The sequence below is a fragment of the Chrysochloris asiatica genome, unplaced genomic scaffold, assembly GCF_000296735.1.
Source record: "Chrysochloris asiatica unplaced genomic scaffold, ChrAsi1.0 scaffold00170, whole genome shotgun sequence".
In the NCBI taxonomy this organism is placed as follows: domain Eukaryota; kingdom Metazoa; phylum Chordata; class Mammalia; order Afrosoricida; family Chrysochloridae; genus Chrysochloris; species Chrysochloris asiatica.
Genome location: NW_006408688.1, coordinates 5843369 through 5854874, shown reverse-complemented (window position 1 = coordinate 5854874; position 11506 = coordinate 5843369). Strand labels below are relative to the sequence as shown.

Sequence of the window (11506 nt, the reverse complement as noted above, 5' to 3'; positions counted from 1 at the left end):
TGGAGCCCATTGTTGCTGCCACCATGTCAGTCCATCTTGTTGAAGTTGTTCCTCTTTTTCACTGACCCTCCCCTTTCTTACTGTATAAATTTTCAGTATTATCTCTTCTTTAATGGTAGCAAGTAAACATTTTAGTTTTTACACCAAGATTATACAATCCATTCTATCTTAAATCCAGTGAGAGGTAAAGCAGAGAAGAGAGATAGCAAAGTTGCAATGTTGTTGTTGCTGCTAAGTGCCATCGAGTCATTTCTGACCCATAGCCACCCTGTATAGGGCCTCTGAGGAGCGGCTGGTGAGCTTGAACCACCGACTTTGCAGTTCAAACAGCTTTGCAGTCTGGCACATTAACCCACAACGCCACACCAGGATTCCCAAGTTACAATATTGTTGTTAGGTGCCATCGAGTTGGTACCCACCCATAGCGACCTTATGCACAGCAGGACGAAACACTGCCTGATCCTGGGACAACCTCACTATTTTTGCTAGAGGGGTGAAAAATTACAGTTAAGAGTGGAAGCACCTGGTGACAAATAATGTAGAAATGTTTCTAACTGAAAATGATGGCCCCTAGAATGACTTCAAATCACGTAAATCTAGTTCACTTATTATAGATTTATAAACTTAAGGTGAAGACAGGCTAACTTACTGAAGATCCAGTTGTGTTGTTGTGAAGTGCCGTCGAGTCGGTGTCTACCCATAGCGACCCTGTATAGGGTTTCTGAGGCACAGTTGGTGAGCTTGAACTACCAACCTTGCAGTTCAGACAGCTTTGCAGTCTGGCACATTAACCCACAGCGCCTCACCAGTTGTGTAGGAGCTTGAAAATAATGTCTGTTCATAGAAAAACGTGAAACAGATGAGTTTATCATGGAGAGTCAAGAAATTTCTTTGTGTAAAAACTTAATGATGCCTTTTTTTCCCCCCTGAATTAGAAATTTTAAATTAGAAATATACCCAATTGTTGTTATTATTTAAAAAGCTACATATGAACTTTTTTCACAATTTTATTCTAGAATTTCCAAATAAGGGTATTTGTGCATTACCAAAATGGTAATTATAACAGTCAGGATCAGAGTGAATGCTTTAACAATCAGAAAGAGAGAGGTGTATCTGTTACGTAAGGACACCGGCCAGTCTGGGTACTGAAGAGAATTGTAACCTATAAAACAAACAGAATATTAAAAATGTTAGACACAATTTTCATAATGCATTGACATAATTTGTATAGATCTTAATGAGATAATGTATGATTCATATACATACGTGTGACTTTGTCTCGTTCTCGATTAGCTGTAAAGTCAGGGAAAAGGAAAAATAGGGTGAATAACAATAAGACTTTTTGTTTTAATTTAAAAAGCCAGCTTTCCATTTACAGTCATTAATGCCTATTTTCGCTTTATTGCAGTGATTTTCAAAGGTTAATTGTTCATGTATTGTTTTCATGATTCTTTGTACTATATACACTAAATATTTTTAAATCTAATTGCTTTTTTATAATGGAAACTAAAAACCAGTTGCTGCCAATTCATTTCCAACTCATAGCAAATACTCGTGTGTCAGAGTAAAGCTGTGCTTTTCAGTGACTGTTTTTTCCTGAAGCACCAGGTCTTTCTTCCAAGGCTCAGACACCTAACTGCTTGATGAGCAGCTCAGCATGTAAACCTTTTGCATCACTTAAAGACTCCAGTGATTGCTCAGGAGTTCTGAAGTGGCACTATTATAGAATAAGCACTGGACCACAAGGTAGTTTGAATCACAAGGTTGGCAGTTCAAACTCACCAGCTGCTCCTCAGAAACCCTAAACAGGTTTGCTATGAATTGGAACCGACTTGATGGCATTTAAGAACAACAAAGGACTCCAAAGGAAACTAAATCAGTGTTGGTTATGGAAAATAAGTTCACATATAACTAGAGAATAAATACAAATAAAATTAAACAAAACTTTTTAAAATTTAAAGTCATAGAATTAAATATAATGAATGTGAGCAACTTATTAAAATGCTTTCCTGAAAGTAAGTTCCTCTTGTGAAGAGTTATACTGTTTATGACTGGCCCATAGTGACCCTGTATAGGGTTTCCAAGGAGCAACTGGTGAGCTTTAACTGCCAACCTTGTGGTTCAAATCGATTTTATAGTCCAGCATACTAATCCACAGCACCACACTAGGACTCTGTTGTTTATGACTAGTCATTAGTAAAAAGGAATTTTTTTTTACAAAATTGTCTAAAATCCAAATTTGAGACTTAGTCAGAACACTAGGAAGAAATAAACTGCACACCTTCTTGATGCTTTGTTTTTTAAATGATCAGCCAACCCTGCTCCATACCAGTGCTATGTCAACTGTTGTTGGATGCCTTTGGTGGAACCCATCATGGAGCTGGTCCTTTGGGTACTCTTACTCTACAGTGAATTACTGTGTAGCTACTACAAAACTTTTCTTGGTTAAAAAACATGCAATTGCTGTCAAGTTGATTCCTGACTAATGGCAACCCCATGTGTTTCAGAGTAGAACTGTGCTCAATAGGACGTTCAAGGGTTGTGTTCTTTCAGTAGATAAGCAGGGTTTTCTTCCAAGGTGCCTCTGGGTAGATTCTAATTGTCACCTTTTCAGTTCGGTCCTTGTTGTGATGCACTGTGGAGTCAATTTCGAGTCAGAGTAACCCTGTATGGGGTTTCCAAGGCTGTAAATCTTTACAGGAGTACAAAGCCTGTACTTTCCTGGAATAGCTGGTAGTTTTAAACTGATGACCTTAAGGTTCGCAAGAATAAAGTGTTAAATACTCAACTACTAACATAATTGTACAGTCTTAATTTTGGCTTTGCTAGTATTTAACTGGATTCCTGGTGTGGTGCTGTAGGATCAGCACTGGACTGTGAACCACATGGTCTATGGTTCAAACCCACAAGCCGCTCCTCACTAACCCTATACAGGGTCATTATGAGTTGAAACCAACTTGATGTCACTTAACAACAGTATTGAACTGTGAGTTCAGTGGTCCTGTAGGATAACCACAAGGTTGGCTGTTTTAGCCCAATAGCTGTCCCTTGGGGAAAAGATGAGGCTTTCTGCTCCTGCAAAGATTTAAAGCTTCAGAAACTCTATATAGGGCTGCTGTGAATCAGACCCAACTCAGTGGCACTTGACAATAACAGGTATAGAACTAACAGTATCTGGAAAAACACAAGGACATTTTTCCCTCCGATTGCTATCATTTGCTGGAGATGTTAAAGGTTGTTGCGTCAGTATCAACTCCCAGCAACACTGTATAGGGTTTCTGAGGCTGTAAATCTTTGCGGAAGCGGGATGTCTCATCTTTCTCCTGTGGAGCAGCTGCTAGACTGACTTTGTGGTTTTCAGTCTAGTGTTTACTGTACAGAGTCACCACATTCCTTGCTGGAAATGGAGGCTGTTTAAAAAGAGTTTCCTTTAACCCTATCCTATCAGAGTCCTGGGGTGGCACTGTGGATTAATGCGCCAGACTGCAAAGCCCTGTGAACTGCGAGGTCGGTGGTTCAAGCTCACCAAGTGCTCCTCGGAAACCCTATACAGGGTCGCTATGGGTCAGAATGGCACTTAACAACAACAACATCAGAGTTCATGATAAAATATCAATAGATATTCTTAAGTCTAAGGAGCTCCGGGAGCGTAGTGGTTAAAAATCAGGCTGCGAACCTCTGGGTCAGCAGTTCAAAACTACCAGCTGTTCCGCAGGAGAAAGTTGAGGCTTTCTGCTCCTGTAAAGATTTACAGCCTCGGAAACCCTGTACAGGGTCGCTATGAGTTGCAACCGACTCCATGGCACATACAACAACAAATTCTTAAGTCTAATTGCAAATCCTATCATTCAGTCAATGTTAATGGGGAAAAATGCTTTAAAACAACCTCTACATTTATATAAAACAAACTGTACAATTGTATAACTTCAAAAAATTCATAGAGAAAAGATAATGAAATTTTCCATGAACTTTTTGAAGTCCCCTTGTATAAATCTAGCTGTGTGAATAAGAAATTAGTGACAGGATCAAACCGAAGGATGATGAAAAGTTATCTAAGGTAAAAGTAAGGGTTTCAGGAAATTTCTATGTAAATACCATACAAGTTAGCATGTGTTTTCTCTTCATCTCTTACAAGACCAGAAGCTTTTTTATAACTGGACCTCAATGTTAATCTCCTGGATGTTATCATAGTAACCCTACATAGGGTTTCTGAGGCTTTCACCGTCTTTGTTGTTGTTATTAAGTGCCATCGAGTCAGTTCCAACCCATAGTAACCCTGTATAGGACTGCTAGTCACAAAGTTGTCAGTTCAAACCCACCAGTTACTCCTTGGCAACCCTATTAGGCTGCTGCTATTGTTATTGTTTCTGTTAAGTGCCATCAAGTCGGTTCTGACGCATAGTGATCCTGTATAGGGTTTCAGAGGAACGACTGGTGAGCTTGAACCACCAACCTTGTGGTTCAAATTGACTTTGCAGTCCAGCACATTAACCCACGGCACCACCCCAGGACTCTGCACTGTCTTTGTAGGAGCAGAATAATGTAGGAGCAGCTCAAACTGCTGACCTTGTGATTTGCAGTCAGTGCTTATCCTACAGAGTCTCAGCACTCACATAAAAACAGCTTTACAGCAAAGCAAATGTTAGCATCCCTAACTACAGTTGTTTCAATTACAGTGTATTTTTGGTAGACTTTTTTTTTTTTTTTTTTGCTTACCACAGAGTTTGTCCAAACACATGTCATTTTTGTTGCAGGCACTGCAAGTAGGTCCCCTCTTATATGGCCAAGTTGGATAATTTCCTCTGTAAAGTAGAAAACTGTCCATTAGGGGACTTGGGGCGGGGAGGGGGGCTTCCCAATTCCAAATTACTATGAATTCTTGAACAATCTAGAATAATAGCAGGATGGAAGTCTAAAGATTCGAGAGATTAATAAAAAGAAGATTGGTAAGAAAACAGAAATGGAAGGGTGTTAATAATTGTAGAGTTCATTCTATGTACTAAAATATTAATCTGTATCACTGAATTTAATTATTATGGCAACCCTGGGAAGAAACTATTTTGATTTATCTTATAGATATGGAAACTAGGCTCTAAGAGATTCAGTGACTTGTAATATAGTAATATGTATTGAGTTCTGGTGTGGAGCTGCAGGAGAATGTGCTGGAGTACAAGGTCAGTTTGCGCTGCAAGGTTGGCAGTTCAAACACACCAGCTTCTCCTCGGAAACCCTACAAGGGGTTGCTATGAGTCAGAACCAACTTTATGGCACTTGGCAACAACAACATCCTTAAGTATTAGGGCTTCCGGTGTGGTGCTGCAGAGTACGCATTTATAGTAATCATGAAGTCGTGATGAACATAAATTCTTTTGCGGTATCTACAGCAAATGAAATGCATTAAAAAGATAGAGGCATAAATCACAGGTACTGTTAATACAAATTCACAGGCATTGCAAATACAACTGTGGAGTACTGTTTTAATTTGTAGTGGAAATAAATAATTATTTGAATGAAGATTTATGAAAATAAAGATAAATTTTTTTTCTAATTTAAGTTCATGGATTCTTCTTTTCCCAATACATTGCTTGCTGATGGTCATTTTAGTCAGTGAGAACAGTGATTACTAGAAAAGCTCTAAGAGCTCATGATTCAGTCAAAAACAAGACTTGAAATTACTGTTTAACTTCAAAGTTATAATGTCCCTTGTAGACATTATGTTATTAATTCCTCATTTCCAATTGAAAATATAAATTTCTAATCTTGTTTGGCTCTAAATTAATTTAGGTTATTTCAGAAATTAAATTTATTCTTGTGCTTACCTATGCCATGAAAAATATCCAAAAGAATATATAGTAAAGATTTTGGTAACAATTTCAAGAGATGAGTTCCAAAACAACATTCATTATTTGAATGTATTGTTAAAATTTGCAACGTTCATTAAGTACTTTTAAGTTCTAGAATTTAAAAAAAAAATATGCTGCTTTATTATTTGTTTAATTGTGTATCCCAAAATACACAATTAGAATTGCTACTTGAAATGCCAAGGCAGTTAGGAGTGCTAAGGGAGTGGCAGAACTTTTCTTAGTAAAAACATGTTACTGGAAAGACCTGGACAAAGCCACAGCTGTCGAGTTAATGCCAATTTAATGACTCTTTAAGAGAGTAGAACCTGCTCCAAAGGGTTTCCAAGGCTGTAAATCTTGTGCTTATAAATCTTACGTAGACTGCCTCATCTTTCTTCCACAGACGGAATGCCTGACGAGTTCAAATCATTGATGTTTTGGTTAGCAGCCCAGCATGTGACCCACTGCGCCACCAGGGTACCTTACAGAAATTGTACCAGATGGTTAATAGAGTTGGTATCCCTAGTTGGAGATAACTAATTTTCTTTGATACGTTATTTTCTAGATTTGTCATTAAATAATTCTTTAATAGGAATTTATATTTTTTAGAAAGGTATTGACTTACGCTGGTCCGTAGTTGCATATAAAATGTGCTACATTGGAAAATTTTTCAAGGCCAGAAACTTTAGGACAAAATTGTACTGCACAGCCAACTTTATAACTATCTGCCCAAACAACCTGAAAGAAAACGAAAATAAGAATTGTTAACGGAGGGGGGTGTCGGAGGGGGAGATGCAGAGAATATGACAGCATAGTGGTTACGAATCGGGCTGCAAACCTCAAGGTCAGCAGTTCAAAACTACCAGCTGTTCCGTGGGAGAAAGATGAGGCTTTCTGTTCCCATAAAGATTTACAGTCTCGGAAACCCTGTACATGGTTGCTATGAATCGGAACCGACTCCATGGCACATAACAACAAGAATCCTACATAACCGTAGTGTGCTCCATTTGCAGCTGTTCATTCTAGTCAGGGAGGCAATGACTTCCAGTGAAGTTCTAGGTACTCCTAGAATACAGTCAGAAACAAGACTTGGATTTGGATTTGTTAAGAGGTGAATGAAATAAACATGAAAACTAAGATGGTTTTGATAGTGCAGTGAAGAAACAGAACAGGGTTGTGGTGTGCTGTGGCATCTGTTCTGACTCATAGCGAGTCTGTATAGGGTTTCCGAGGCTGTAAATCTTTACAGGAGCAGAAAGCCTCATCGTTCTCCTGTGGCACGGCTGGTAGTTTCAAACTGCTGACCCTGAGGTTAGCAGCCCAACCTGTAGCCACTACGCTACCAGAACTCCTCCTTATAGAACAAGGTAGGGTAATGGAAAGTAACTGCTTTAACATGCGTGTTTACCAAAGAGCTCTTTAAGAAGGAGGTATTTGAGCTAAGACTCCAACGATGAGAAGATAGCACTCAGTGAACATTCAGGCGATGTCAGTGATGAATGAAGAGGGAGCACCAGGGGAAGTGGCCTTGTGGTAGCATTGCCTTGGCATATTAAAGTGACAGAAGGTTGGTAGAGTAAGGATCTGATGAATTGGGAGAGTTGTAGGTAATGAAATCAGAGGCAGGGGACAGATCATGGAGAATCTTGTAGGGAGTGATGTGATCAATTCTTTTTCCTGTTTCAATTTAGATTGGAAGGGATCCATATTTGTGTCCATTCAAAAGAATGGTTACCAAATGTAATGTGGAAATCACCATATAAAGTCACATGCAAGTAAAATTTTGCTCAAGATAATTTTTAAATGGCTGCAATATTCCATAGACAGGGAACTGCCAGAGACTCAAGCTGGATTCAGACGAGGACGTCTTACGAGGGAGATCATTGCTGACATCAGAAGGATCTTGGCTGAAAGAGAATATGCAAGGCTTTTGACTGTGTGGATCATGAAAAACTATGGACCACGTTGCAGAGAATGAGTGTTCCGGAGCCCTTATGTGTGCTCATGAGGAATCTGTACGTAGGCCATGAGACAGTTGTTTGAACAGAACAAGGGGGCACTGAATGATTTAAAATCAGGAAAGGTGTGTGCCAACATTGTATGATTTCAATTTGTATGCTGAGCAAATACTTTGAGAAGCTGGATTATATGACGAATATGACATCAGGATCGAAGGCAAACTCATTAGCAACCTGCGATATGCAGACGATACAATCTTGCTGAAAATGGAGAGGACTTAAAATACTGACGAAAATCAACGACTACAGCCTTCAGTATGGGTTGCACCTCAATATAAATAAAGAAAACAAAAACCCTCACCACTGTACCAATAAATCACATGTTAAATGGAGAAAAGATTGAAGTTGTCATAAGACTTCATTTTGCTTAGATCAACCATTAACACTCATGGAAGCAGCAGTCAAGAAATCAAACGACGAATTGCATTAGACAAATCTGCTGCACAAGATCTCTTAAAAGTGTTGAAGGGTAAAGATGTCTGTTTGAGGACTAAGTGCACCTCACCCAAGCCATTTTCAGTGGCTTCGTATGCATGTGGTAGGTGGACAATAAATAAGGAAGACTGTAGAGGAATTGATGCATTTGAATTACGGTATAGGAGAAAAGTATTAGAAGTACCATGGACTGCTAGAGAAACAAACAAAGCTGTATTGGAACAAATACAACTGGAATGCTCCTTGGAAGCCAGGATGGCAAGACTTCATCTCTCATACTTCCGACATATTATCAGGAGGAACCTGTCCCTGGAGAAGAGTTTCATGCTTGGTAAAGTAGAGGCTCAGTGAAAAAGAGACCTCCAACAAGATGATGGCATAATGGCAGCAGTAATGGTCTCAAGCTTAACAGCGACTGTGAGGATGTTGTAGGACTGGGCAATGTTTCATTCTGTTGTGCATAAGGTCTCTATGAGCTGGAATCGATTGGAGGGCACCTCACAACAACAGCTACGAGGAGATAAAGAAGTCCTTGAGTGTTGAAAACAGTTTGCACTCAACTAACCCAAAGATCGGTGGTTTGAACAATGAATGACACCATAAAGATTGGTGGTTTGAACAATGAATGACACCATAAAGATTGCAGCCAAGTGAACCGTATGGAGTTCCACTAACACACAGGGAAACCATAAGTAAGAATTGATTCAGTGGAAATTTTGTTGGTTTTTAAATTTTTTAAAATTAAGAGGTAAATGAACTGAGAGGACAACAAAAACATAAGTAAGTAAGCAATTTTGGAAGCTGTTTGAATGGTGTAAGAAAGAGAAGACACTACTTGGATAGTGTCAGTGGAGTTGCTGAGTTTGATCATGTAAAGCTGAAAATGATTTGCTATTGGTCAAGGTACTGCTAAAAAGAAGAGGAAAATGTACTGACCCAGGTTTTGGGCCTGAGCAGTATTTACTGAGGTGGGGAAACCCAGGGAAGGAGGAGGGTGAGTTGGAGCACAGGTAAGCAGTTGTGTCAGGATATGCTAATTTGAAGATGTCTCCATAGGTGTGTGCCCATTAGCCACATCCATGGGAGAAAGATGAGGCTTTTTGCTTCCACAAAGATTTAAAGCCTCAGAAACCATATACAGAGGTGCTGAATCGGAACCAACTCCACGGCACTAAACAGCAACAATTAGACATCTAGGGGCCCTGGTTTGCTCTATAAGATAAACACTTGACTGCTAACCACAGTTCGGCAGTTCAAATCCACCTGCTGCTCTGCAGAAGGAAAATGAGAGTTTCTACTTCCATAAAGATTTACAACCTGGGAACCTCTGCTATCTATGGTCCCTTTGAGTGAGAATCAACTCAATGGCAGTGGGCATTAGCCATCTACCACCACTTACTTACCAGTTTGTCATACTATGGTAACTGCTGTGGTACTCTGGTGTGGGGAGCTATGCCACTGATATTTCAAATTATCAGTAGGATCACTCATGGGGGACAAATTTCAGCAGAGATTCCAGATTAAGGAAAACTAGAAAGGCTTGGTGATCTACTGCCAAAAATTAGCCAGTGAAAACCCAACTTACTTGCTCTGGACAAGTCATAGGGAGGGCTCAATTTCTGGAAGAAGACATCATGTTTGGTGAAGTGGAGGGCAAAGGGAGACCCTGAGTCCAGTGGACTGGCACAAAAGCCATACTGATGGACCCAAATGTGCCGACAGTCATGATGACACAGAACTGAACAAGACTTTATTCTATCACGTGTAAATTCACTATGAGTCAGAGTAAACCTATTAGACACCTAAATGAAGATTGACTTAGTTGCTGGCTATAACCATCTGGCATTCAGAAGGACAAATTAGGGCTAAAAATATAAATTAGGAAACAGAGTAGATTAGAATACAAAGACAATAGATAAAAAGTCATTCAGAACCTGGGATGAAGAGGGTGGTGGTTGTGGTTATGTGCTGTGGAATTGGTTCTGACTCAGCGACCCTGTACAGGGTTTCCGAGACTGCAAATCTTTAGGGGAGCAGATAGCCTCATTTTTTCCTACAGAACAGCTGGTAGTTTTGAACTGCTGACCTTAAGGTTCATAGCCCGATTGGTAACCACTACGCTACCAGAGCTCCTTAAACACGGGGAAAAATCAACAATTGGCAAAGTAGACTGAAAAAGGAATGGTCAGTGGCATAAGAGGGAATTTAGGAACAGGGTGACCTGTGTAATCACACTAGTTCTTGTTCTAGAAGAACTGTGGACTGTCCCGTAATATTAATTTTATCTTTGCTCTTTTGTTAAGTACAATGGGACAGTGGAGTATGAGCAGAGCCCAAGAGATAAAAGCAAGGCAAAAGCTTTATGTATTTTAGCAGCACTTTTTCTTATTTTGAACAAGAGACTCCACTTTACTCTTTTGCGTTGGGTCCCACAAATATAGCCAAGCCTTCCCCAAGAATGTTTGGTATCAATTTCAAATTTTACTACACGGCTATGGTGGTCAAAACAGCCTGGCACTGGTACAATGAAAGACACACAGATCAATGGAACAGAGTTGAGAATCTAGATATTAATCCATCCACATACAACCAACTGATCTTTGACAAAGGGCCAAAGTACATTGAATAGGGAGGATATAGCCTCTTCAACAGATAGTGCTGGCAGAACTGGAAATCGATAGTAAAAGATTGAAACAAAACCTTTATCACACTCCATATACAAAACCAACTCAACATGGATTATAAAGACCTAAATGTGAATCCCAGAATTATAACGGTCACTGATGAAAAAATAGGGATAAATTTTAAGGGCTCTAATACATGGCACTGGTAATGTAGTGGTTACAAATCAGGCTATAAACCTTAAGGTCAGCAGTTCGAAACTACCAGCCGCTCCATGGGAGAAAGAAAAGGCTTTCTGCTCCGGTAAAGATTCACAGCCTCGGAAACCCTATACAGGGTCTCTATGGGTAGGAACCGACTAGACAACACTTAACAACAACAACAATACACAGCAGACGTAGATTACCAAACATTGTGAGAATTGCACAAAGGACAAAATAGATGACTGAAACATACTAAAAATTAGAAACTTACGTACATCAAAATATTTCACCAAAAGAGTGTAAAAGGGAGCTCACAGAATGGGAAAATATCTTTTGCAACAATGTATCAGACAAGGGATTAATTTTTAAAATCTATAGGAAACTA

General features: G+C 39.5%; 1 protein-coding gene across 1 annotated transcript in view; it reads right to left on the bottom strand.

Annotated features, from left to right (window-relative positions):
• Positions 1-1007: 1007 nt before the first annotated feature.
• Positions 1008-11506, bottom strand: part of GLIPR1 (GLI pathogenesis-related 1) — a 30388-nt gene continuing 19889 nt past the window's right edge. Inside the window, exons 3-6 of the mRNA XM_006871619.1 lie at positions 6469-6581; positions 4717-4802; positions 1267-1293; positions 1008-1162 (exon numbers count right to left, since the gene is read on the bottom strand). Coding sequence (XP_006871681.1) covers positions 1008-1162; positions 1267-1293; positions 4717-4802; positions 6469-6581 — 381 coding nt within the window. The remainder of the gene's footprint in view (positions 1163-1266; positions 1294-4716; positions 4803-6468; positions 6582-11506) is intronic.